This window comes from Callorhinus ursinus, unplaced genomic scaffold, assembly GCF_003265705.2.
Source record: "Callorhinus ursinus isolate GAN/ISIS: 27379988/994484 unplaced genomic scaffold, GSC_fseal_2.0 scaffold14, whole genome shotgun sequence".
Lineage (NCBI taxonomy): Eukaryota > Metazoa > Chordata > Mammalia > Carnivora > Otariidae > Callorhinus > Callorhinus ursinus.
Genome location: NW_027397076.1, coordinates 46,312,669 through 46,339,464, shown reverse-complemented (window position 1 = coordinate 46,339,464; position 26,796 = coordinate 46,312,669). Strand labels below are relative to the sequence as shown.

General features: G+C 48.5%; 3 protein-coding genes across 13 annotated transcripts; 1 reads left to right on the top strand and 2 right to left on the bottom strand.

The window, feature by feature from the left end:
* Window positions 1-2,231: 2,231 nt before the first annotated feature.
* Window positions 2,232-5,528, bottom strand: CNPY2 (canopy FGF signaling regulator 2). 2 transcript variants are annotated; one of them, XM_073900842.1, is made up of 6 exons: window positions 5,103-5,528; window positions 4,356-4,468; window positions 4,084-4,199; window positions 3,021-3,224; window positions 2,769-2,865; window positions 2,232-2,394 (listed from the first exon to the last, which is right to left on the bottom strand). In XM_073900842.1, exons 2-6 carry the CDS (start codon window positions 4,441-4,443, stop codon window positions 2,351-2,353), a joined length of 549 nt encoding a protein of 182 aa, XP_073756943.1. In that variant the 5' UTR covers window positions 4,444-4,468; window positions 5,103-5,528; the 3' UTR covers window positions 2,232-2,350. The 2 variants fall into 2 exon arrangements, with proteins under 2 accessions (XP_073756943.1, XP_025739255.1); XM_025883470.2 differs by having other exon boundaries at window positions 5,046-5,526.
* A 442-nt stretch (window positions 5,529-5,970) lies between these two features.
* PAN2 (poly(A) specific ribonuclease subunit PAN2) lies at window positions 5,971-20,203 on the bottom strand. Of its 10 annotated transcripts, none has more exons than XM_025883466.2 (26): window positions 20,044-20,202; window positions 19,009-19,404; window positions 16,005-16,174; window positions 15,772-15,892; window positions 15,532-15,609; window positions 14,884-15,151; window positions 14,146-14,488; window positions 13,851-13,947; window positions 12,664-12,783; window positions 12,329-12,448; window positions 11,918-12,046; window positions 11,589-11,647; window positions 11,345-11,490; window positions 11,114-11,220; window positions 10,829-10,927; window positions 10,432-10,505; window positions 10,179-10,326; window positions 9,735-9,878; window positions 9,539-9,598; window positions 9,205-9,295; window positions 8,256-8,413; window positions 8,013-8,156; window positions 7,701-7,880; window positions 7,484-7,577; window positions 7,005-7,202; window positions 5,971-6,681 (listed from the first exon to the last, which is right to left on the bottom strand). In XM_025883466.2, exons 2-26 carry the CDS (start codon window positions 19,288-19,290, stop codon window positions 6,647-6,649), a joined length of 3,465 nt encoding a protein of 1,154 aa, XP_025739251.1. In that variant the 5' UTR covers window positions 19,291-19,404; window positions 20,044-20,202; the 3' UTR covers window positions 5,971-6,646. The 10 variants fall into 10 exon arrangements, with proteins under 10 accessions (XP_025739251.1, XP_025739245.1, XP_025739246.1 ...); XM_025883460.2 differs by having other exon boundaries at window positions 11,345-11,493; window positions 11,589-11,788; window positions 20,044-20,201; XM_025883461.2 differs by having other exon boundaries at window positions 11,589-11,788; window positions 20,044-20,201.
* A 2,004-nt stretch (window positions 20,204-22,207) lies between these two features.
* On the top strand, window positions 22,208-25,677 carry IL23A (interleukin 23 subunit alpha). The gene is made up of 4 exons (XM_025882773.2): window positions 22,208-24,105; window positions 24,339-24,440; window positions 24,976-25,122; window positions 25,228-25,677. Exons 1-4 carry the CDS (start codon window positions 23,935-23,937, stop codon window positions 25,438-25,440), a joined length of 633 nt encoding a protein of 210 aa, XP_025738558.1. The 5' UTR covers window positions 22,208-23,934; the 3' UTR covers window positions 25,441-25,677.
* Window positions 25,678-26,796: the final 1,119 nt, after the last annotated feature.

The following is a 26,796-nucleotide window of genomic DNA, read 5'->3' as shown; positions in this document are numbered from 1 at the left end:
GGGAGAGGGAGAAGCAGGCTCCCCACTGAGCAGGGAGCTAGATGCGGGATTTGACCCAGGACCCTGGGATCATGACCTGAGCGGAAGACAGATGCTTAATTGACTGAGCCACCCAGGTGCCCCTAAAACTTAAAGGACTAGATTTTCACATATTAAATTTTCTTGGTCACATCCAGATCTCATTTAACACTTTGAGAATGTTTCTTTAAGTTCTAACGTTTTACTGAAAACTCATTTAGAATACATCTAAAGCTTAAGGTGTAACCAGATATGCAAAGTTACTATTTGATCTACCAGATACTGGGCTAGAAAAATTTGTTGTAGGGAGCCTCCAGAAGGGTTCAGATAAATTCGTGGATTCCTTGTAGTAACCTGTGTTATGAATAAAGAGATGTACAAACTATATCCTCCTAAACTTCTGAGGATCGAGTCAAGGACACTAATGTCCACTCTTCCCTATGTAGGACACACCCCTGTGTAGCAATGGCAAAGATCTTGGGCAAGAGAGTTCTTTTTTTTTTTTTTTTTTAAAGATTTTATTTGTTTATTTGAGAGAGAGAATGAGAGATAGAGAGCACAAGAGGGAAGAGGGTCAGAGGGAGAAGCAGACTCCCTGCTGAGCAGGGAGCCCGATGTGGGACTCGATCCCGGGACTCCAGGATCATGACCTGAGCCGAAGGCAGTCGCTTAACCAACTGAGCCACCCAGGCGCCCGGGCAAGAGAGTTCTTAACAGCTGTATCTTGACAAGACTAGTGAGGTGTATCACAAGTAATTTATTACCAACTAACAGTATTTTATTAAAACTTGTGAATAATTTGCTTTTTTGTACATTAAAACAATTTTGAGTTCCCTATAAGAGTACTCTCACGCTTCTGATAAGCTTTCTGATGGAAGAGTAAGTTTTTAGACACAAAGCAAGGAATGGACAGAATCCTGGGTATACTCACAGGGGTATGAAGCATGTGAACATTATTCATGTGCATCACAGAAGAAAAAATGGTTAGTAACAGCTGGTCTGGAAAATGGACTTGACAGGATACAGCATTTCTTATGGCTGATGAGAGAAAAAGGAATTAACACTAGACCCTGAGTTTAGTTGTCAACTAATACCAGGATACTTGCTCTAAACTAGTTCATGTGTTAGATTTCATAGGGATTTGTGGTACAAGAAAGCTTCGTTGAACCTGTTCACTTTGTGTGCCAGGCTTAGTGCAAAGTATTAAGAGAAAAAAAGACTTAAAATGGAAGCTACTTTACAGCTATATTAGATCAGATTAACACTTGGGAACATTAGCTTATTGATCTAATTTTGCCACTACAGAACTTCAGGACCTGTGGTGTCTCTGGACCTCAGTTTCATCTGTAAATGGGCAGAGGTGAACTACATGATCTCCAAGCTCTCTTTAGATTCTAAAACGCTTGATTTAAAAAGTCTTCAAAATGTTTATTCAGGTGTTCTTTCCCTGAGGCATTCCTGGGATAGAAATGTTCCATTCCAAACCCCGAGACAGACACAACTCTGGATCAGGGTGTTTAAGAAGCTCCTTAGAGAAGGCATCCTTTAGGTTTTCATCCCTATGCCCCAGGACAGAATCTCTACACATACAAAGTGGGGACAGACTTACAGTACAGAGTGACGGATGGAGATGATAAAGGTATACTTTAGTGTTGCAGTTGGCATCAAATCTAAAAGCTTAGGCCAGCAAGCAAGGGGCTTCATTAAGTAACATTCCTTACCTCATCTCTCCCTATCTGATAAAGCCCTTACTTTTCAGATGAGTTGATCATATCCATTTCCCCTTTCTGTCTGCTACTGCTGATCCCTCCATCTGGAAGGTCAGGGAGGGGAGAATAATGCATGTCCGTTATTTCAAGACCAAGCTCTGTCTTACTTTCTGTTTCATCAGTATAAATACAAGTAATTTCTAGAGTCCCATACTACCACACACTTACCTATGTTTCCTTGCTTAATCACAGAGGTTCCTCTTCTCTCCACGATTAGACTCTAAACACATGGTACTGAGTAAGCACTGGTAAGTGCTTATCTAGTTTGTGAGTCCAGCAGGAATCTCAGATGGCAAAAGAATGAAAGCCTCAGACTCCTCCTACCTTCGTGCTACACCATTTCCAAAGCTCCTCCTTCCCTTTCCTTTCCTATCCAGAATCCCCTATCTTTAAGCCTACCTGTAAGGGTTGATTCTGGGTATGAAAAGACAACACAGTTCATACTTTTGGTTTCACAATTTTTCAGTTCATTTCAGTAAAAACATAATATAAAAGGCATTGCCACCCTCTTCCCCTCCTGGGGGTGATCCATCAAGCCTGTCAGTCTGGGCCGCTCCAGTGGTTCACAGCTCATCATGTGATATGTGCAGGGCATGGTCACATAGATCTGCAAATAGCACATAACAGTTTGAAGGAAAATGCCACTCTCATACCGATATATGCCACTATTGAGAAAATAACCAAAACCAAACTGGCACACACCAACCACCAATTTTCAAAGCATATCCTTTTAAATGACAAAACATTCCCACTATCTTCTCACCTGTATCTCAAGTGAGAGAGCCACAAATTCTGAAAGCTGACAGGAAGAGAATGGAGAGGAAGAACCCAAGTCCCTAAGTCATAGGCAATAGAAACCAAGTCTTGAGCTAACATCAGAGGATGGGGGTTGGGGGCGGGAGGTAGAGGAACATGCTAGGGAATGTGCCGGGTTCCAAAGGGCTGTGAGGACAGGCAGTAAAGTGGGAGTGAGTAGTTTACCTGTTCGCTTACTACAAAGTTTGTCTTTAACATTGTCAGCCTCTCGTGAAAAGAATTCAATGAGTTCATCCTCATATTCCTCCACAATGCTCTCACACTGTCAAGCCAAGGGAGAAACGAGTGAGAGAGGGCAGCAAGAAACAGCCTTTTGCCTCCACCTCCAGAGAGGAGGATGTTAGCACAACTTGCCACTTGGGGTCTCCAATAACTCCCCGAAGTTTCAAAAACCAGCTACCCACTCCCAAAGCTCACCGCAAACTTGAGAGTACCACTGATGTCCGAATCAATCCGGATGCCCTGTAGGTCCAGTTCACTGGATTCTCCACTCCTGCCCACTACACGTACGTAGTTCTTGCGGTGGGTGGAAGGGTCAATCTGTTCCCCATACTCCTTCATCCGGTCACATACCTCCTCTAGCAGCTCTGTGAGGTGGGCCTCTGAGCGAGCATAAGGCACCTAGAAATGTCCTCAGCCTTGGGTCACATTCTTCTACGTCTGTACGTTAGTAATTTATATCCTTACTTTTCCTTCCAAATTTAGTTCAACCAACCTATTCTAAAAAGCCTTCCCGAATTAAAAACAGTACAATTTATCTGTAGAGTTCCAAAGTGCTTTCAAATATACGATCCTATTTTACTTCGCTATCCAATTCTAAGAAATATAACAAGTATCATTAGCTCTAAATTCTAGATAAACAGAGACCTCTTTGATTAATCCTAGTTAACTATGTGTTTTTTTCCTTTGAATTCCCTTAATTCTTATGCGTGTAAGCTAATGATTGTCTTTCTTTGTATTAAATGAGACTAATACCTGTCCTCAATAGGAGCATTAGAGTGGTAGTATAGGCTTTGAGGATAACAATTATTAAAGCATCTCACACCCATCATAGCCTTAACTTTTCTTTATATACTGCTCACCAGATACAGCTTGGTGTATTTGTGTCATGTTTTCAACTAAAACATAAGTTTCCTAAATACAAGGATAAGACCATCTCTTTCTTTTTTGAATGAATGTATGTATATGATTATGCCATAGTGAGAACATGAGTGACATGAATTAAGGATGTGGAGAAGGGGGCTGATCAGGGTTTGCTAACAACCACAGCAGAAATAAAGTCTTAAGGTTTGGGGCCAGGAAGCAAATGCACAGGGTAGAAGCCTGGAAGCCTCTTACAAATGAGAAAACCCAATCTTTTAGATACCTCTCTGGGTCGATGTTTTCTTCATTTCTATTAAACCAAGGTCCTTCTTAATTAGCTGAGTCCTCATTCAAAGTCCAAGTGAGCTACTTTATTTGGGGGAACAGTAACAGTTACCTCCACCACTGACTGGCTGCCATCTGGATTAATTCGGAAAGAGCCCATCTGAATGGTCTTCTTGGGATCCACCTGGGCAATTTCCCACTCTAGTTCATCCACCAGAGCCCTGCAAGCTGGTGTGAGGCGAGAGAGAGGAGGAGGGAGGAGGGGAGAAAGGAATCACCCAGGGATTTCCATTCCTCCATCTCCCAGGGCCTGGATCTCATGCTCTCCCAAGGCTCTGTCTCTTCCACCCTCCTTCTCTCACTTCTCTCTTTTTGTGCCCTTACCTCCACAGTGTAGATCCTGGCTCCTCCGGGCCCAGGCAGTTCCCAGCAGGGCCCCCAGAAGCAGGGCCAGACAACCCCAGCCTTTCATCTTTAGCGTAACGGGGTTGCTCCACCTGGGTTTGGGTTGGCATAAAACATAGGTGTGAGCAGCCGACTCCATTACTCCCCCCCCCATCCCCATCCTTCGTCCCAAGGCCTACAAAGGCCTCACGGTGACTCTGGCTCTACTTTTCAGGAAATGGCCAGGACACAAAGGGACTCCTCTGTTCCCAGCACTTGAGGCCTCGGATTCCCCCCGGCGGTGAGTGAGAGCGCGAGCTAGGGACTTGGGGCTCAGCCCCAGACACTACGTCGACAGGTGAGGCCCCAGATGTCAGCGTCGGCTGCCCAGGGCTCACAGGGTTATGTGGCAGCTGCGGAACGGAGGCTGGCGAGTAAGCGAGGACGGCAGGCACAGAGGAGCTGCCGGCAAGGGAGGCAGCTGATTCAGGCCAGGAGGCAGCGAGGTGGTGGGCGAAGAAGAGCACTCAACAACTGGGGCCTATTTGGACGCACCACCTTAGATTACTGCATCCCCACCTCCAGCCTATAAGCTATTTCCCGTGCGGACCAGCCCTCTTTCTAAGAACGCCGCCATCGCCTCCGCTCCAGTCCATCCCCGACACTTGGTGCCACTCGCACCCGTCCCACCTCTGCTCCCAGGGCCGCCGCCGTGGCCCAGGCGCTCGAAGACGGCCGGACTCTCACTTTAGCTCCGGACCCTAGCACCTGGCTGCTGGGGAGCGGGGCTGTCCAAGCTTCTCCAGAGCGCTCCGGCACTTTCCAGGCACGGATGCCCCAGCGACTGCCTGACCCAGCTCCTCGCACTCTAAGCGGCTGCCCAAGCGGGGTTCCGATGCGCGGCGGTGCGAGCACCACACCGGAGACCGACCCCAAACCCGCCCCTCCAAACTCTCGCGCGAACAGGCAGCTCAGGAGCGGCTTCCAGGCAGCAAGGACCCCGGTGGATCGCAGAAGGACCCAGACTTGCGTGGCGAGCAGCTCCACGTGACCACCAGGGGTCAGCCGAAGAATAGAAGTGGCCTGAAGCAAGGACAGTGCGCGGCGTGACGTAAGGAGGCGGTCAGGCGCGCGCCGGCGCGCGTGTCAGTCTAGGTGGGCTAGGACCTTCCAAAAGAAAGGTGCACTGCTAGCGGGTGAGAAGCCCTGGTTTCAATAGTCCGGAAACTACATCTCCCAGGAAGCACCGCAGCGCTACACAGATGCCGTGTAGTGTACCAGTATCGACAGGTCTCAAGGTAACCTGGAACCTGTAGTCTGTCAGCTTCCCGAACTTCCCTTTTACACTTAACGAGGAAACCATACCCTACGTCTTAAAAGAATCTGACCTTAGGGTACTAGGCGGCCATTGCAAAGACCTAACATTGTGGAGGAAAGACATAATTATATTCCTCCAACATCTTTAACCGTGGACTCCAGAGCTTCACCTTCATTTCTAGGTGGGAATTTGAAAGCTTTGTTTTTTTCCAGTTGTTAAAGCTAATGCAAAGTAGAGGAGGGCTTAAGTCAGAGCATCCCACACTCCCAGGTCTCTAATGACATAGATGACAGCCAATAATATTTTTGTTTTTATTTTATAAAACATGCAGTTTAAAACAAAATTTTAAAAATAACAAAACTGGGACAGGAGAGTGGATGGAAGACAGAGGCTTCTCAGCTGTCAGCAGGAGTGAAGCCAGCAGCCAAGCTTCGTCTAGGACCCAAAGGCCCTTTTGGCAATGATGGTGTTGGCAACACTGGTTTGCTAGGGGCACCAATACTCTATGTCCTGGCCCCTCCAGGCATCCCTCAAGCAGTCAGAGACTTAAGCTGTCTTGAGCTGCTGTTGTAACCCTGTCACTGTCCAGGACTTCAGTCCTTAGCCAACTAGGAACCGAGAGTACTGGTTGTAGGAGCGTTTTAGTTTTGTTTTGTGTGGTTTGTTTTGTTTTTTGCCTGGATATTAATTACCCAGGATATTTATCGAGATTACCAATTACTTTCCATGTGGGTCATTTCCAGACTCTGTTTCTGGCCTGCTATTTTGCAAAGGATGAAAAAGGAATCTGGCTCCTCTTCCCTTTGCAACAACTCTGTTGCATTCCAGTTCTATTAATAGCACCATCTGTAGACCCTGAGGAGGTCCAATTCTGGAAGCAGACAAGGTGTAGCCAACTTGGGAAGCCATCTCCCAGTTCTGGGGCCACAGAACACTGAAGGGAGAGGGGGTAGTTCGCTAGGAGAGGGTGAGGTCAGAGCGCCAACACTGAAGAGAAGACAGCTGCATCTGTCAGAGACAAAACCAAGAGCATTGACTCTTAAGGTGAGTGTAGAAAAAGCAAGAGAAAAGAGGGCAAACCTGCCCCAAACATTTTAGAACTGGGCAAAAGAAGGTTAGAATCAATGGAGAGTTTCAGTAATAAAATCTATTACACTGAATGTTGGGAAGATTAAGTGCTTTGTAAACTATTGAGTGCTTTACAAATACAAGGTAGGGGTGGTACTGTTGCTGACATCACCATGATCATTATCATCATCGTGGGTATAATCTTCATATACGCAATCAAAACCCACCCTGTCCAGTTTCCCTTGTCCCATCCCAGGTCTTACTCTTGGGACTTGTCTGGCCCTCAGGTTCAGGCACCTTCCAGTCCATCTTTCGGCCCTTCTCATAAAGACCCTTGAGCACTTTGTGGAAGGACTCAGGCTCGGTGCCATTTTTGCTTAGCTCCAGATATTTTCGGTAGAGCTGAAGGGCTGTGCGGGCATCCTCAATACTGTCATGGGTTTCCCCTTGAATCTTTAAGTCTAGGGGAATTAGAAGTGGAATAGTTTGGGACCTAGCAAAGGAAGGTAAGAACATGTCCCCTACTCACATCTCCCAACTCCCAATAAACAATAAAACACTTGACTGCCCCCAAGGGAAAAAGCCAAACACCATCCCTAGTGCAGAGGGATACTGAAGCTACTTAAATCCATCAGTAACTCTCACCACTAACTCAGGGTCCTCCCTACTCCTCTGACAACTACAACATTTTTTCCCACTCTTACATGAGCACCACAAGGGCCTACAAGGTACACCAACTCACCTAGAAAGTACCAAGCAAGGAATCGCAGGGAAATCATTCGTTTTCGGGGCATGTGAAAGAGATAGACAGTGTCAAGGACTTGGTCCTTGGGCACCTGGCAGAGATAAAAGAGTGGGAGACTGAAGGCAGGCAATCTGTAATTTCCCATTCTCCAAAAGCATAACGTAAACCTTAAAGAGCCCAAATTCAAAGACTCTTAAAAGAGCCCTGCCCGAACCATGAGGTTGATGACCCGGAAGTCCTTCTGCAGACCATGACCCACAAACTTGACTCCAATGTCTATAAGAAAACGAAGCTTTAAGTAGGTAGACTTGAGAGTTGTGAGGTGCTTAGAGGAAATCTTGGCATCTAGGTCTCCTGGCTTTATCCCCGAATACTGAGTCAAGTAATCCACCACCTAGGCATAGAGAAAAGGGTAAGTTGTTTAGGAAGTGAGGTGCAGTGTCTCCCTCTACCACTCTTCCCTGGGTTCTAGAGCACTCTACATATGCACAAGGTCTGTCTCACTTGCACCTCCATATCCTAATACCTGCTCCTGGGTAGAGATGTAGTCATCAATGAAGGGAATGCCCTCATTGGGTCCCTGGCCCCGAACACAGGTGATCCTTGCTACTGACATCTGGCTTGGTTTGATGGTAGACTTAGTGCCATCACTGCGTAACTCTGCTTCCTCCTACGTGACAAGAGTTGACAAGGAAATCCGAGAACTGCTTACAACTCCTAGTATCTCCAGAGTTCTGTTCCAACACCACACCCTTTTGGACTTTGTTACCTCATTAAGGGTGACAAACTCAGCATCCAGGCCCACCAGGTCCCCAACCTGTGGCATCTCATTCAGCATCAGTGGAATAAAGGTAGTATGTGTTTTCCGCTGCTTCCGTGCTAGTGAGGCTTCAGCCAGCAGGACACTTGCCTCAATAGGGTTCTTGACTGGAAGGGAAAATCCAGAAGACAGATGGCTGGGGATAGGGAAGTAACCAGAGGAGGGAAACCCAGATGGCTGACCAGAGACTGGGTCTACACTGTGATCCCTCAATAATCAAAGCATGTGAGTAAAAAGATCATGTCTGATGAACAGATGGATGGAACAGATCAAATCAGAAAACTTATTAAGGAATACGTTAAGAAAAAAACCAAAAAAGCAGAGAGGAAAGAGTAAGACTTTAGCTTAAAAAATCCATAAAGTGGGCGCCTGGGTGGCTCAGTTGTTAAGCGTCTGCCTTCAGCTCGGGTCATGGTCCCAGGGTCCTGGGGTTGAGTCCCGCATTGGGCTCCCTGCTCTGCAGAGAGCCTGCTTCTCCCTCTCCCGCTCCCCCTGCTTGTGTTCCCTCTCTCGCTGTCTCTCTCTCTCTGTCAAATAGATAGAATCTTAAAAAAAAAAAAAAAAATCCATGAAGTTGCAGGGAAACTATGGTTTAAAGACACCAAAAAGGGCCTTAGTAAGGAGTTTGTCTCCAAAAGAAGAAGAAAGCTTCACTTGGGGAGAAGAATGATTAGACTCAAAATCATAACCTTAGCCATTCTGATCAGATTTCCCCCCATCATCTCTTCCCCACTACACCTCAGGATCTGCAGATTCTAAATTTAAGGCCTGATGAACAGGACTCTCTTTAGTATCCCTGGAAATATTAACACTGTTACCTATCCTAATCTTAAGAAGATCTCTTCCTAAAGATCAATCTAAACTGCCCACACCCTTTGGTCTACTCTGTACCACTTACTGTTCAGGTTGTATTTGGAATTAAGATTCCTTTTGACGTAATATAGGATAGCAGGCACTTTCCAATTCATGTCAAACTGCACAGCTTCGTGCTAGAAAAGAAAAAGCACTTAATGGCCTCCATATATGCCCCTTTTTCTTTTTTCCGTAGCCAGACAAAAGATAGAACTAGGTGCTATTTTTTAATTCTGCTAACGCTTTTTATTCTTAAGGATCCCTCCCTCCCCCCTCCCTCCCTCCGGAATCTGCGAATCTGCGTGGCATTCTCTAGGATGAAGATGAGAGCGCTAGGAAAAGGGGAGATAAAAGGGAGAACGGAATGTGTTACAACTAACCTTATCAATAGGTTCAATAAGAAAGTCATTAAAGAGATACCACTGCTGGTGGGTAACACCCTGTGGAGATAGAGAAAAAAGACTGTCGCTAAAGTAACAGCTGGATCACTCTGGCTCAGACTCAAGACAGGGACAGACCCAGGACTCCACTGTGGCGACCACCAGGAGTGTCGCTGCCTTGTATAATCTCACTCACCTCCTTACGCTGGTGGTAGGTCTCTCCAACTTTGATGTGAGCCACCAGGCTGCCCCCTGTGCGTGAGTCCAGGATGTGTACCACAGTAGCCATCAGGTCATACACATAGACACCATGCTCCTCCTCTGCCCTGGCTGGGCCCCACTGTGAGGGGGGTACCCAGGCTGCTAAGCTAAGTTTAAGGGTGGGGAAGGACGGGGAATGGGGATAGAGGACAGGGAGTTTGGGGTTTGGGGAGGGGGGGACCAAGGTGGGTTATCTCCATCCTAGCCCATCTATGACTCTCAATACTGAACTGAGTCACTCTGGAAAAGCTCACAACGGGTAAATACTCAGCTTTATTCCCTACCTTTTCCCTATACTAAGTTCCATCTTCCCCTTGCCCTGCTTCTGTCCCAACCTTCTCTCCCTTATTCCCCTTTCTCTTCCCAGTTGTTCAACAACCTGTATCTCATCCCCATCAGTCCAATTGCAAACATCCAGCCCCTTGTTCTTGGTCATCTTCATGCGAATGGAGAAAGGAAGCCAGACATTCTTCAACTCCTCAATGGAGGAACACATCAGCATACCCTCTGGACTCCCTAGTTCTTTCCTATCAGGAAAAGAGATATAGAAATTTGTTCTGAAATCTAGCCAGTGACAAGAGGAGCCACTGGGTAGCTCAGTCCTTTGACTACTGCCTCAAGGCCGTACCTACCAATCAGCCAAAGCAAATTCCTTGTTCTTGGAGATTTCCCCACCATGCTTCTTTATTGCCATCTTGAAGGCAACCTGAACACAAAAGAAAAAACTATCTGATTCCCAGGGTGTGTGGCTGGCTCAGTTGGTTAAATGTCCAACTCTTGGTTTTGGCTCAGGTCATGATCTCAGGGTCATGGGATCGAGCCCCAAGTCAGGCTCTGCACTCAGCACAGAGTCCGTCTGTCCCTCTCCCTCTGCTCCTCCCCCTGTGCACTCTCTCCCTCAAATGGATAAAATAAAATCTTAAAAAAAAAAAATCTGATTCCCCAGAAGCATTAATCATAAATGGAGCACAGAAGGGAGAGAAACCTAAAAAGCACACTTAAAGCCCTGCTTCCAGACTTGGTCCTTACCTCAGCCTGCATTCTCCAGAAATCAGCTTCTTTCAAGCTGTTCACCTCACAGTTGATGACGAGAATATCTGGCAGATGGCGGATGTTGCGGGTCTGAATCTGAGAGAACAAAACAAGGAATGGCAGGGAGCCTACAGGAAAGAACCCTGGATGGGAACAGTAAAACCTGGATCTGCACTTTCAAACTAAGGTTCTTCCCACTCTCTACAGACCCCTAGATGGCAGTGCTGACACAGTTAGCCCCAGATGAGACCACAGCCAGGTCCCCAACGAGGGAGGACTCACCGTGGGCTGGTACTTTTCACAGTTGTCACACCAGGCCTGTGTATTCTGCTCCAGGCAGATGCTTCGCTTCAGCACCTGAGCAAAGTCACAGTTCTTCCCGGTTTTATCTGAGGGGAAACTGGATGCTTCACTCTCCGCTCTCCCTTCGGCCCACTGTTAGCCCCCCAACACCCTCTCCTTGATGTTACGGGACATCTGGGGGAGCCTTCCCAACCCAGCCACAGGGTATACCGCTGGTGCCTCCCTCGGGGTACGAGAGCGTGAAGAGCAGGGTGGATGAGGCCCGCACGGTCTCACTGCCACAGCGGCAGAGGCTGCAGTTCTCCATCTCACAGCTGAACAGCTGCCCGATGACTGAGTCCCCCGATGAGCAAAAGCTGCTAAGAGTGGGGAAGGCAATGCATGCACATGGAGGCAGTTAGGAGACCCCTGAGGTCACAGGGGGGCCTTCACCGTTCACAGCCCCATTTCATACCTGCCTCCAGCACCTCGATAAGCCTGGGGTACTTCGAGCTCCTGCATGTCCTGATGCAGCTGAGTGAGAATGAAGCGATTCCACCTCTGAATAAGCCTGGCCAGATTGCCTTTGCCTGAGGCCTCATCTGAGTCAGCCAGGATCAGACCAAGGGCTGACGCCTCAGGGATGGTGCGGAATGCCCGAAGAAAATTACTGCCCTGGAATCCAGGAAGTGTGTTGGTAAAACGGGGGAAAATTTTCTCTTTTGTGGCCGTCTGCACAGCAATGTCCCTGCCTACCGTCCACCTCCCTTCCCCTTTTATGGTTTCAGGTCTCCAGACACTGACCTGACAAGGGTCACCCCGAGAGAGATCCAACATGTGGAAGAGGAAGCCCAGCTCACAAGCCAGGCAGAACTCCTTCTGGCAAAGATGGTTCTGGATTAGACAGCGAACAGGCTCCAGGAAGTACAGCACCTGGGGGGCGGGAGAGCAAGAGAACTGAGGCAGGCCACCGGTACGGGGAGGAAGAGGGACAGGAAGGTTAAGTGAGCTGGCGAAGAATACAAAGCAGCAGGCCACTGAAGGATGGAGTGCACAGAGGAGACGTGAAGGCTGTGGAGCAAGAAGGAATAGTGGCAGAGGCCATGGTAAAGTGGGCTTGGTTGGAGAGGCCTGGAGAAAGAGTAGTGGGTGTGGGGCCGCGGAGACGGAGAAAGGCAGTAGGCCTGGTCAAGTCACCGGCGGAGCCACCCTTACCTGGATCATGCAGTTGCAGTAGGCATTGGGGATGTGGGGCTCTAATCCAGCAAACAGGGTCTTATTGTAGTGTTTGAAGTCAAAGTCCTCCAACCCTAGCTTGGAGTATTTGATGGTTACCTGAGGCAGAAACATTCCGGGCAAGATGAAGATATCCTCAGGGTCCCCTAGATCTTCTGAGAAGTCAGAACTTTCCCCAGAACCTCCCTCCCGAGTCCAGGTGGTAGGTGAAGGCATCTCGACTGAGTCCTTCAGTCCTTTCTCGTATGACCCCCTTGTCCCAGGGAACCTTTCCCCAAGTCCCAGAGGGCTCCTTCCTTGGTGTCCCCCAGCACCTTGCGGTACTTCTTCGAGACCATGTGCAGATGTGGCTCCTCTTCCCGTCCTATCGGTGACTCAGTGACCTGGCTGAAGCTGTCAAATTCACTGTCTGACTCCTTGAGTCGGTAAGGAATCTAGAATTTTTAAGAAGAGGTAATTGTGTTGGCTGTCGTAATCACCTTTCGTGTCTGTCCCCCCACCTTGATCCCAACACTGAACACTTGATTTCCTGGGGTTTTCAGCAGCCACTGCTTCCTTTTTCTTCCCACTGCCACCCCCCCACCTCGTTACAGCTGGATGATGATGGCTTCCACGCCAGGCTCTGCACATTCACTCTGTCCAGCATCATACTACCAGACTCTCCCCAAACGTCTAGTTCAGTGCATCACTTCTCCCACTATACGCTTGGTATTCAGGCTTCACAACTGGGCTCTTTCCGACCTTAACGTCTTGCGAGTTCCCAAAACCAACCACCGCTGTAGCCAGACTGGTCCAATCACCGTCCCCATCAGACATGCCTTTTGCAGTTATGCTTTCTGAGACCTTTGCTAACACTGACCTCTCATCTTGAACGTGCTCCCATGTTACTTTCTACTTACTCATCTTTCACCTTTCCAGGTCAATATCCACTTTTTTCAGTATGTCTTCCCTGACCACTCTGGCCCAGAGTAACACTTTCCCTCCAAACAGCCCTGGTACTGAATGCCTGCGACATTACTTCAGCATTTCACGAGAGAACATACATAATTTGTTACAGACAGGTCTAACCTTTACCAACCAAATACTAACCTTTTTTGTTTTTAAGATTTTATTTATTTATTTGAGAGAGAGAGAGACACAGTGAGAGAGGGAACACAAGCAGGGGGAGTGGGAGAGAGAGAAGCAGGCTTCCCGCTGAGCAGGGAGCCCGACGCGGGGCTCGATCCCAGGACCCTGGGATCATGACCTGAGCCGAAGGCAGATGCTTAACGACTGAGCCACCCAGGCGCCCCCAAATACTAAACCTCTTAACAGCTACCTTCTATCTTTTGTGTCTCTGAATCCTCCCTAACACCTAGCATGGTACCTTCAATTCAGTAGGCCTCAAAAGACCTTTACTGACTGACTAAAAGCAAAAACTGCTGAGGACTAGTAAAGAAACAAGACAGGAGAAATGCCAGGGGGCTGGGGTGGGGGCTGACCTTCTCTCCTCTCAACATACCTGATTGCGCAACCGGGTGCGGGGGTTGGGCGCGTAGCCAATGAAGCCCACCTTCTTCATGGTGCGAAGAATCTCTGCATCCACAGGGGGTGCTCGCCTGGAATGTAGTATAGTTCTAAGGCTTGAAGGTTGTGGTGTCTGCCCATCATATCCCCAACCCCCAAGGAGCCAGAAAAAAAGAAGATACTGAGGGCAGACGAAAATCAGGAAAGAAGATTACTACAGGGCTTGCTGAGAATCCTGGTATCTTGGTCCTTTCTCCCTCCCTCCTTTTGGCCCAGATGTGAGGTACAACCTGGGAGCTGGAGCGGAGTTGGCAGCAGGCCAATCAGAGAGAAGTGTGTCAGTGGTGAGCGGGACAGGGATGAGGGAAAGCGGCAGCAGGTCCTGGCTCCAGTCCAGAGGAGGCAGCGAGTCCACGAGACAGGGCAGAGCAAACTCGGTCTCACGGGAGTAAGGGTTGAAGGAAGGCTCAGGGGAATCAGTCCAGAGGTGCACACAGCCCTCAGAATCCCCAAAGGCCAGGGCCTGCTTGCTGGCCGATACATCAAATGTCATTAGCAGAGGCCCCACAGGATTCACATGAAAGATATCCGCTGGGTTGGCCAGGCCTGTGGGCTCACAAAACTGGCACTGCCCTAGAAGAGAGGAGGAAGCTCAATGAACCCTGAAAGTTGAAAGAGGGCCGTCCTCTTATGCCCTAGTATCAAGGAAAGATGGGGCCTAAGTTCATGCCTAGAGATACAAAGAATACCATCTGATGCCTTCCCATAAACCACAGGCAAGTCTGCTACCCAGTAGAGGCCGTTCTAAAGTTGTTTCACCTGCTCCGCCTTTATCTTGTTCTACGTTCTTCACGCTCGGGGAGAAAATAAAAGTCTTAATCTCTGACCAAACCAAAGCGTGACCCTGAGAGCCCACTGAAAGGTTACTATTTCCTCCAACAAAGAGGTTCCTGGGAGTACAGTCCTTCTGGTACCTAGTTCTCCTTCACTCATCAACGCCTCCCACCCCTCCCTGCATTCCTTCCTACCTGACTGGGAGATGATAGCAAGTCGAGAAGTATAGGTAGGGATGAAGCGCAAGAAGGCAGGATCCACGTGTACTTGTAGTGGTGTGATGGCACGCATCATGCGAAGATCATACACCTTGAGGAAACGGTCACAGGCCAGGCCGGTGAGGCGGCTGGAGAAGCCACAGGCGGCCAGCAGGTTGCCATGCACATCAAAATCTGACAGACTCCCTGAGAAAGCATCGAACTCATGCTCCACCTTAAAAGTACGGAGGTCTCGCAGGGAAACCTGAAGAAGAGATGACTCGGTTATCCTCCAGTACTGTCATCGGGAAAAGTACCTGCCACCTACCTCACCCCGTGAGGCCCCTGCCCAAAGAACTAAGGCTCTAGGATATGGGCAATTAAAGCACAGAAAAGGCAGAAGGAGAAGCCCAGAGCTGGAAGGGACCCCAAAGAGAACTCTTGTTTACTCTTTGGCCTGGAAGGTATCTAGTTACAACAGAAACCATCAGGCTGAAAGATAATCTAGTATGTCGTGGCTGAGGAGGAACTCTGTTTACTCCTCCCATCCCCCCACTACAGCCCCAGCACTGAGGGAAAGGAAGAGCCCAAACACATGTCTGATGAAACAGGGCCTTGTGGTAGGAGGAAACAGAACCGAGCCACCTTGCCAGATGTGTGGCCACAGAAGAAAAAGCGATTTGTCTGTCTCATAATAGTGACTCCCGGCGTCTCGACTGCATACTGGGAAGGAAAGCAGGAAAAACCAGTGAGAATCATTCTTCCCACAGACCAAAGGAACAGAAAGGTTGCACATACACTTAGTCATGTTCCCAGCCCAGGTATATCCCCAGGCCCCCGAAAGTCTCAGACCCTGCCTGGGTCTTTCCTGCCCCAGGCTTGTACCTTCTGAGTTTCCTGGACAGTGTTAAGGTCAATCTCCAGTATGTGGTTCTGCAGCCCACCAACAAGGAGAGTGCTGCCGTCAGTCAGCAGGAGACTGTGCATATCCTCACTCTCATCTAGCCTGTGGCGGAGAGAAAAGGCTAAGGGACCAGCCCTCAAAAGCTTCCAATCCTTTAGCCTTCCCATTTGAGGAGGGACCCTCTTTCCCAGTCCAGAGCTGAGAAGCTACTTACAGGTAATCAAATATAATGAGGCCCCCACGAGCCATATACTTGAGGTTGTTCTTGGTGAGAAAAAGAATACCATTTTCCAGGCTCTGGATCTGTCGAATGTCATCACTGCCATTGACCTGAAAGGATGAGTAACGCTCCAAGGCTGGGCCAAAAAATGAAGTAGCATGGCCCTGTGGGGGAGGGGGGGGGAGATGAGACACACCCTGAATGGAGGGGCCAGATACAGGTCTGGGACTGGAAGGATGTTGTTCAGCTTTCCTCCATTCTTGCTTGGCCTTTCTGGTTAGCAGCCCCTAAGGCATAAGCCCAGGGACCAATCTAAATGATAAGGACATTGATCATACTATCTATGTTCGTTTAATGCTTTACAAAGTACTTTTGTAAAATCTACCTCATTTTATCCTCACAATGACCCTGCTGAATAGGTAATGGCTCAGTTGGTTAGAACAGTTTCAGGTCAGGGACATGGGTCCTTCCATCCTCCACAGGCTTTCTTATGTTCCACAGTCAAGTCTTAATCTCTACCAGCATCTGGGAAATGTGTACTGTGGGTCACAGGCTGGAATAGAGAGAACGTGAAACTCATTCCACCCTTGGCTCCTATGACATCATTCACTACTGGTTTCTCTCCTGACTCTTAGCTCATACCTTGTCCTTACACGCTTCCCTTCAGACCACTCTTGAAACATGGCTATTCCCAGTCCACTAGTTTCTCACTAGTCTTCCAAACTGATGGACCCTAACTCCCTTCCCTAGCCCACACCACTGCCTCAAGCTTCAGACTTATACATCCAAATACCTACTAAACATCTTTTAGATATTCCATGAGAACCCCAAACTCATTACATTCCAAATTAAATTCATCATTTCTTTCCTTATCTCAGTTAACTATATTCCCTATGGTACCACGACCTATGTAATGGATTAAGTCACTGGTAGTCAACTTAAGTCCTGTTTACGTCCTAATATTTCCCAAATCTGGGGCGCCTGGGTAGCTCAGTTGTTAAGCGTCTGCCTTCGGCTCAGGTCATGATCCCGGGGTCCTGGGATCCAGCCCCGCATCGGGCTCCCTGCTCAGCGGGAAGCCTGCTTCTCCCTCTCCCACTCCCCCTGCTTGTGTTCCCTCTCTCGCTGTGTCTCTGTCAAATAAATAAATAAAATCTTAAAAAAAAAAAAAATAAGGGGCGCCTGGGTGGCTCAGTCGTTAGGTATTTGCCTTCAGCTCAGGTCATTCCTGGGATCGAGCCCCACGTCGGGCTCCCTGCTCAGTAGGAAGCCTGCTTCTCCCTCTCCCACTCCCCTTGCTTGTGTTCCCTCTCTTGCTGTGTCTGTCAAATAAATAAAATCTTAAAAATAAATAAAAAAATAAATCTTTAAAAATATATATAAATATATATTTCCCAAATCTGTTCTCATGTATACATCTCTACAGTGCTTCGTTCAGGCCTTCATATTCTATGTGAACTGCTACAATAACCTGCAAACTGATCTCATGGAGTCCTGCCCTGTCCCCCTTAAATCAAACTCTCTACTTCTACCTCAGCACTCTAAGATACAAACCTAACCTTATCATTCTGGATAAAAATCTTCAGTAGTGTGAAGGATCAAGTCCAGGCTCTTTTAACACAGCATATGAGGTTTTTCTAGAATGTTCTCCCGCCACCCCCACCCCACCCCCCGGATATCTACATGGCTTCCTTTCTCCCTTCTAGAGGACTTAGAAAGGATAGCACGGACTGTATCCAGGTCTCCACTCAAATGTGGCTTTATCAGAGAGACCTTTCCCTGACCAACTATCTAAAACAGTAACATCTCCCACCCTTCATTACCTCAACCCCCTTACTCCATTTTATTTTCCTTAAAGATACTAAACAACACTTAATATAAATGTATTTTTGTTGACTTCTTAAATGTTCATTCTAAACCTAGACCACACGGCAAGGTCTGGCACTTAGTAGGTGCTCAAAAAACACTAGTTGAATGAAGTCATGTCTATCTCTTCAGCTTTATCTCCCAGTGCAGTAAACCCTCATTACTTATAGTTCCCGCACTCTGCAATCCACTGTATAGTATCTTGGAAATCTTTATCCTGTTGCTTTGGCCAAGACAGCATTTCCCCCTCTTCTTCACCTGACTCCTACTCACCTCTCAAAAACTCACTTCAGGTGTCACTTCTTTCTGAAGGCCCTCTGACCCCTCTCCACTCAGTACCTGTTTTCATACTGGCACTCAGTAGTTTACATCTTAAGTTCGTAATCAGTAAGTGAAACAGTTTAGTTTCTTCTGAAGTATCATGAAGTTATCTGCTTATGTATCATTTTTTCCTCATTGTTCTATAGATTCCTTGAGGGCAAGGATTATGTTTTATTCAGCTTTATTCCCTGGGCCTAGCATAGCAGTAAATACTGCATACTGAAATGAATGTATTACCAAAAAAGCTCATTCCTTCTAATGAGAAAAGCACAATTCATGTTCTATGGAAGGTAAATTAGTAAACCAAGGATAAGGTGTTATTTCCTACAAAATCTTGGGCTCCCTAGCATATTGGCAATATAAATACACATTTTAAAAAAATTAACATTGATAACTGCTCTCACAGAGATTAAAATCAGCCAGAGAAGACAAAATGATTCTGTGTAAGGTAAGTAGAAACACGTGTTAAACATTCTATAATTAAAAAAATGGAAAACAGAGGAGGGGCATTAGAGACTGGATTTGGACACTACAGACTAACTGATGGATATAGTTATCAAGATTAATCAAAGCTTGGAAGGAGCAAATAGTGGTAGAAAGAGGACTTCTGAAAAAGAACGCCTATGTAACTTCTCCCTGGATCCTATGGCTCCTTCCACTCCCCTCCTCCTGACTTGACTTAGGGACCCAACTAACTCTCATCACCTCAACTCAGTTCTGGCTCCCAGTAAAGCAGCTGCCCTTGGGCTAAAACCAGATAAAAGACCTCCAACATCTCCTTTCATCCCTTACAAAGGGGTATAGTTCTTACCCCGTGGCTTCCCACCCACAGCATCTCCTCGTGCAAGTCAAAGTGGGAGACGGAGACAGGCACACCCACTTCGGCCACCACACTGTGCAATTCAGAGTAGACACCTTCCATTATGTGCACTGACTCCTGGACAGGAAGAGCCTCCAAGGCCACCCCCTCCGGGTCCAGCTCCACATTCTGTAGCAGACTTGGGTTCAGGTGGGCATCCAGGACAGGGTCCAGGGCAGAATGCATGGCTGGGGCATATTCTGCCAGTCCAGGGTCCAGACCCTCGAAGTTCATGATGACGATGGCAGATTAGACCCTTGTCACACCCTCCCTTGCAACAGGTCCTTAACAGGCCTGACTCAACCTTCAGCAGAACAGCACCAGTGGGCCTAGAATGGACATCCTGGCCTGCAAAGGGAAAGAGGTAGCTGAGTCAGTGGCAGGCCGAGGTACCTGTATTTAGTATGTTCTCGATTATCTGGGCGGGAGGGAGATGAGGCAGGCAGATGTGAGAATGTCAGGTAGGGGATGAAGCAGGCAGGAAGGGGATGGGCAGTGGGGGTAAAGGTGGAAGTCATGTCCCTTTTTCTCCTCTAGGCCCTCTGTACTCCCCACCACCCCACTATCTAACCTAATGACTTCCTTTCCATCTCCCTTCAGGCCTGCTCACTTGCCTGGTTCACCCCACAACCATCAGTGGAAGGAGCAGCAACTGCGGGACAGGAGTTAGACAGAGGGGCTAAGGTGCTTGCTTCCCAAAATTAGGGATGAGGGGTACGGGGTTGGGAGGTGAGAACGAAAGAAGTCAGTTTCCCAGAATCCTCTGCAACGTTACCCAGGATTCTCCAGGGAAAAATAAGAATGTCCAGTTACCCACAATTGGGGCAGAGGTGGGGGGACATTATGAAAATGGCTAGCTACCCACAATTCTCTAGGGGAACCAGAGAAATCAATTACCCAGAATTCTTCCCCGGCAGCGGGGAGGGGAGGGATTAGGGCAGGGGTCAGATGTGTTTCTTGGGATGCTTATGGGGATTGGGTCATTACCAAGATTTCTCCATGGCGGATATTTTGGAGCGCGTGGAATTAAAACGAGTAGGGGAGAGAAAGCGCCGTCACCTCCGCGGGAAATTCCAGTTTCCCCAATTCTCCCCCGCGCCTGATGCTCAACCAAACCCTACGGCGGAAAGAACGTCGCCCTCCCAGTCGGAGCTTCCAATCAGGAAGGGTGTGGGGCTCACCTAAGCCAATCAGAAGGAGCCAGGTACAGACGGCTCCGCGAGAAGACGCGTGACGTAAGGGCTGGGCAAAAACAAAGTTACGGGCCGCCGGTGGGGACAAACGGCGTCAGACTCTGGCCGGCCGTGTTTGGTGTGAAACGTAACCCCTTCTGTTTTAAGCTTTCTTTGAACAAAACTATGAGAACTCGCTGAAACTCGAGAAACTCGAACTTCCATACTCCCTATAACTTTAGAAACTCTAGAATAAGGGACGCCCAAGGTAAAGTACTAGGAATCGACTGCTGGGTATTCCCAGCCTGGTCCAGTCCACCCCCTCTGTCCGCTGGGCTCTTGTGAGCTACTCCGCCACTTCTCACCCTGTTGCCCCCGAAACTCGCCGGCATTTCCTATCATTTCCAGGCATGGGAGAGAAAAAAGGAAGCGGGAGCCAGGTTCTTAACACGGCCCAACTAGCCGCGTCTTCTACGATTCTGTAGGCATCCATCTGAAACTCCCATCTGTGATGATCCCCTCCCCACCTGCCCCAGTGATAATCCCGGGGAGCAAGACCCCTCAGCTATCAAATTCCCCAAGCTGTTGAAGCAGGACGTTCTCCCTCAGAGGGGGATGAGCACGGCAAATTGGGACATTTGCTTACCCCAAACTCTTACAGATTTAGCATCAACAGTTAGTTTTAGGGATTCTTGGGGTCTGATTCTGAGCTTGAACTGCTGTGGAATGGGACCAGGTTGTGAGATGTCTCCACGGCACTTTAGCTCAGTTTCTAAAGGCCACACAGAGGGCCTCTTGATGGAAGGAACTTCTCACCCAGGATAGAGTTAAAGCACTTCTCTCTCAATAAAGGCTGCTAAATACACTGTAATAAAAGGACTTCAGGGGTGCCTGGGTGGCTCAGTCAGTAAAGCATCTGTCTTTGGCTCAGGTCATAATTGCCCCACATCGGGCTCCCTACTCAGCGGGGAGCCTGCTTCTCCCTCTCCCTCTGCCCATCCCCCACTCATGCTCTCTCTCACTCACTCAAATAAAAAAAAATTTTTTTAAGATTTCATTTATTTGAGAGAGAGAGAGAGAGCACAAGCAGGGCAGAGAGGGAGAGGCAGAGACAGAGGGGGAAGCAGGCTCCCAGCTGAGCGGGGAACCGTGGGGCTGGATCCCGGGACCCAGGGATCATGACCTGAGCCGAAGGCAGACTCCCAAAGGACTGAGCCACCTAGGTCCCCCTAAATAAAAATCTTTTAAAAAAGAAAAGGACTCCATAGACTTCCAGGATTCACAGGGGTCCTAGAATCAGTCAGAAGTCAAAGATGGAGAGAAAAACACCTTAATTCAGAGGGTCTCTCAAACTGATCTGACTTCACAGGTCCCTAGATTTAAAATCTTGGGAAAAGATGAGTGCTGAGAGACCTAGACAGTTTGTACACTTTGAGAAATTTCCATATTGAGGTCTCAGTTTGAGAAAGACTTCACAGACCTATGAGAATTGCAGGGCCCCCGATACTCAGAGATACCTGGACTGACTGAGCCACTTTATAAAGACACTTTGTGTCTCCTCACAGTGTCCAGTGTAATAGAATGATTGAGAATGCAGGATCTGAAAGCAGATTGTCTGCCCTGGGATTCTGGCTACTCAGCTCCGTGATCGTCGGTCAATTACTTATCTCTGTTTCATCTGTAATATAGGGATAATAATAGTACCTACCTCACTGGGTGCTGTGAGAGTTAAATGGGTTAATGCATAAAAAGTGCTTAGACCAAGTACTTGGCATAAAGTGAGAGCTGCCTATATATTAGCCATCATTATTAACTCCCTAGGGGACCTTCAACTGGATTTGGAGCCTGGGCATCCAACTGGAAAGGCCTGCCTAGGAGTGTCTTGTGAATGTGATTTGCATAACGGTTGAGTCCCTGCTGACGTCAAGGGGTCACTGGAGCTCCGGGTCAGATCTAGTCCTGGAAGTAGTTCCTGCCACAGAACAGTCCCACAATCACCCCACCAACCTTGCTTCCTACCCAACTCTCGAAGCACCAGGAAGTGAAACAAAGCAGCAGAGCCCCGTGCCTCCAACTCCCCCTTGTCTCTGTCACCCCATCCCCCAGGAGTCTACTTCCTCCTCCTTCTTTTACCTTTCATCTCCTATCCTTTAGGCCTCCCAGAATGGGGCCAGAGGTGGGAAGAACACAGGAGACATTAAACACAGTGAGGTGAGCTTCCCCTCCTCCCTCCCACCCCCATTTCCTTATTCCATTTGTGTCTACCATATTTAGAGAGAGGCAAACCATTTCCCACTCAAACTGAGATAACCTGTCCTGATGCTGGGAATGTTCTATCCAAAGGATAGATTTACAACAGAGTCCTAATATTTGAATCAAAATTTCATTGGGCGGTTTTGAATAGTTCTAAGGGAAGGGAGACTTCTGTCAAGGGTAACTTTCTCAGAGAAGGGTCAACCTCTTGGGGAGGCTTTCAGGACCATCTGTGTGGTCAGCCATGTCCTCATTCTGACGTCCAAATTGTTCTGGGGACCCTCCACTGGGGTTGGGGCAGTCCCATATTTGGACCACCCCCCACTCCCACGCCCAACCTCACATTCTCAGCTGTTTCACTGGATGTTGCATCAGGGAGGGTGATGAAATCAGTGTCAGCGGATTTTACCCATGGATGCAACAGGCTGAAGGACTGGCCAGGGTCATTGACACGGCACACCTTCAACTCCCCAGAACTCCTGGACTTCCTAACTGTGGGATGGGGGCTGGGTGCTGGGATATATATTCTATATCTAAATTTGACTCCTAGCCCTTGCTTATACTGATATCCCAAAAGAACCATCACCTGAACCCCACAGATCCTATGAAACTTTTGGCCACTGAGGCTGAGAAATCACATGGTTCTTAGCTACAACTCTCCCTCCAAGAGCCCTCCTAGCCTCCACAGTGAGGCCTGAAGGGGGAGCAGTAATACCTTATATGGTTTTATATAGCTTCTCAGTTCACAAAGTGCTGTCGAGGTCCCTCTTTTCCAGTGAAAATTACTGTTCCCAAGGGAGAGAGAGAAGCCCCCTGCTTCTTAGATAGAGGGCACCAGGTGGGAACCAAACTTCATTCCAAACTGGGCCCGCTATTCTATTGGGAAATAAATGAATGCTTCCGTTTTTGTTTTTTCCTCAGGCAGGAGGTAAGGAAATTAGATGCTGGGGGGAAAGATCTAGCTTTGAGAAGCAAAAAGATGAGGGAAAGGTTAAACAGGAAGCAACTTGAGACTAGATTCATTTAAATATTCATTCCTCCTACCCCCCACCCCCTCCACAGCCATTGCGATTCATGAAGAGCATTACACATATGCCCCATCCCAGGCCTCCAGCCACAGCAACCACACATCTCATTTCCCTTGGAGCTGAGGCTGCCTACCTGGGCTCCCCACGGAGGGGGATGATGCAGGGAGGGGAATCCCACCTGCTGTGAGTCACCTGCTAGTATAAAGGGCGGGCCTTACAATGCAGGGACCTTAAAAAGAGACTCAGAGACAAGGGGAGAAAAATAGCAGGAAGCAGCTCAGAAACTCAGTGAACAACAGAAGGAACCAAATCAGAGACACACAGAACGGAGAGCATCAGGCTCAGAAGAAAGGGAAGTGGGTAGAGATTCCACAAGGACCGGTGCGAGGCACAGAGCCAGCCAGATTTGCGAAGCAGGCAACAAGATGCTGGGGAGCAGGGCTGTGATGCTTCTGCTTCTGCTGCTGCAGCTGCCCCGGCTGGCTCAGGCCCGGGCTGTGCCTGAGGACCGTCGCCCTGCCTGGGCTCGGGGCCAACAGCTCTCACAGAAGCTCTGCACGCTGGCCTGGAGTGCACATCCTCCGATGGGACATGTGGTAAGTAACAGGCTCTGGCACCAAACAGGAGCCTATCCCAGCTCTCCAAGGCTGCAGTGGAAGACTCTGTGGCTTTGGATGGAAGCTGGAGGGTCGAAGGTCATCACATCACAGAGTAAGAGAGGACATGGGGGAATGCGGTTCCTGGGAGAGTCGTGGGCCTGAGGGTCCTAGTGGAGTCTGAAAGCACTTCTCTCATCTCTTCACTCTTCCCACCCCCTCCTCCATTCCAGGACCTCCCAAGAGAAGAGGGAGATGGCGAGACCACAAATGAGGTCCCCCGCATCCAGTGTGGGGATGGCTGTGATCCCCAAGGACTCAGAGACAACAGTCAGGTAGTAAGATGAGGCTGGACCTCCAGGAAGAGGGGACTAAGACATCGTGGGGTGTCGTGGTGAACTGGGAGAACTTCTATCTGTCCTTGTCCGTTCAGCCTGCTATACCAAATACCACAGACCAGGTGGCTTATAAACATCAAAAATAATTTAGTTCTCACAGCTCTGGAGGCTGGAAGTCAGAGACCAGGGCGCTAGCACGGTCAGGTGAGGGCCTTCTTCCAGACTCCAGACTTCTCGTTGTATCTTCATACAACAGAAGGGCCTTGGGAGTTCCGTGGGTCTCTTTTAGAAGAGAACTAACTGCGTTCAAGAGGGCCCCACCCTCATGACTTCATCGCCTCGTGAAATCCCTTCCTCCTAATACCATTATATTGGGGGGTTAGAATTCAACATCTGAATTTTGTGGGGACACAAACATTCAGCCCATAGCAGTGTCTAAGAATGGCAAAGAACTGGGTGGGTCTTTGGTGAAGGGAGTAGGAGGAAGGGATCTGTTTCCTTTCACCGCTTTCTTTCCCCCCACCCCCACCAGTTCTGCTTACAAAGGATCCACCGGGGCCTGGTTTTTTATGAGAAGCTGCTGGGCTCAGACATTTTCACAGGGGAGCCTTCGCTACTCCCCGATGGCCCTGCGGGCCAGCTTCACGCCTCCCTCCTGGGCCTTAGGCAACTCTTGCAGGTATGAACCAGGGGCCTGGAGAATGGGGGCTTGCAGGTAGCAGAGACGAGGACTGGAGGGTGAAGGATCTAGAGTTCTCTCTGATCGTGTCCTGTGTCCTTTCAGCCTGAGGGGCCCCACTGGGAGACTGAGCAAACTCCAAGCCCCAGTCCCAGCCAGCCATGGCAGCGTCTCCTTCTCCGCTTCAAGATCCTTCGCAGCCTTCAGGCCTTTCTGGCTGTAGCTGCCCGGGTCTTTGCCCACGGAGCAGCAACCCTGAGCCCCTCAGGCCAACGGCCTACGGATGGCACCCAGATCTCCTTGGCTCAACAGGGCTAAAATGAACCAGCCCAAGCGCCTGTGAGCCAACAAGTTAATTAGTCCATTAATTCTAATGAGACTTGCGTATGTTGAAAATTCCCGATACTGACTAACTTATGCTGCTGACCTAGGACAAAGTTGGGTATTTATTAAATAGGAAGGGAAAACTTGAGATTATTTATCCTCAGGGCAGCAGCTTGGGGAGGATTATTTATTATATTTATTCTGAATTATGTACTTTTTTCAATAAAGACTTATTTATATGGATATCTGAGTCTGTTTCTAGGCTTGGCTGGGAAAAGGAAAAACAGGGCCAAAGGACTATAGCATGCCTCCTTCTACGCTGCAGGGCTCCAGTGGAGAGGGCTATATCCTCATGACCTTCTTGTGTATCCATAGACTAACTGGGATCTTTTTGGTCTGGATCCCCATATAGCTGAGCAAGCTGAATGGGATTACGAAGGGTTAAGATTAGGAAGTTGGGCCCCTAAATGTGACTGCTTTTGCCGCCTGACCCTGTGCCTCCTCGGCCTCTTGGCCAAGAGTGTATTTGGCCAAAGACAGGAGTCCGAATCACTGCAGGATCAGAAGTCAGAGCTGTTTTGAGCAGGAAGGGCATTCCAGGATGAGAGTGGTAAATCCCCCAAATTAAAATGGGATTCTCCCTGAATAGACATCTGTGAGCCCCATCAGAGGGTTTGACTACCCAAGCAGAGGTCAACTACCTGTGAAACAAAGAGAAGGGGAAGGCTACTGTGGTCATTCCCCTTCCTTTTCTCCACAGCCACATTAAAAACACATGAGCTTTGGAGTCAAACTGACCCAGGCTTGTATCTTGGCTTTGTCACCAACCAGCTAAGTGACAATGGGCTAGTTATAGAACCGCTCACCATACCCCTCAACTCATAGATGGCTCTCAGTGCCGCTCCCCCCCTGCCCCCGGAAGAATCTAAAGGGACAGGAAAAGCTGTTCTAAACAGTAGGGTGAGAAGAAAAACATTACAAGAGGGTGCCTACTGGGGTGGCCGGAAGACAGGTCATGATTTGCTGACCTCGATCCTACATGGCCTGCTGGTGTCTCCAAAGATTATTAGCCTTTGTGAGCAGAGAAGTAAAGAAGTTCAGGGAGGAAACACTTCTAGGTCAGTACAAAGTTTATTAGCCACTTCTGCTCAGAAGGGCCTCCTTCTGAACAGGACTATTCTTCTAACATACCAGCCAGAAAACAGCCGTATGTACAGGGCCTCACTTTCAGGCCATCTCAAGTTATACTAGAAACACATTTTTATTTATTTTTATTTATTTACTTATTTATTAAAGATTTTATTTGTTTATCTGACAGACAGAGACACAGTGAGAGAGGGAACACAAGCA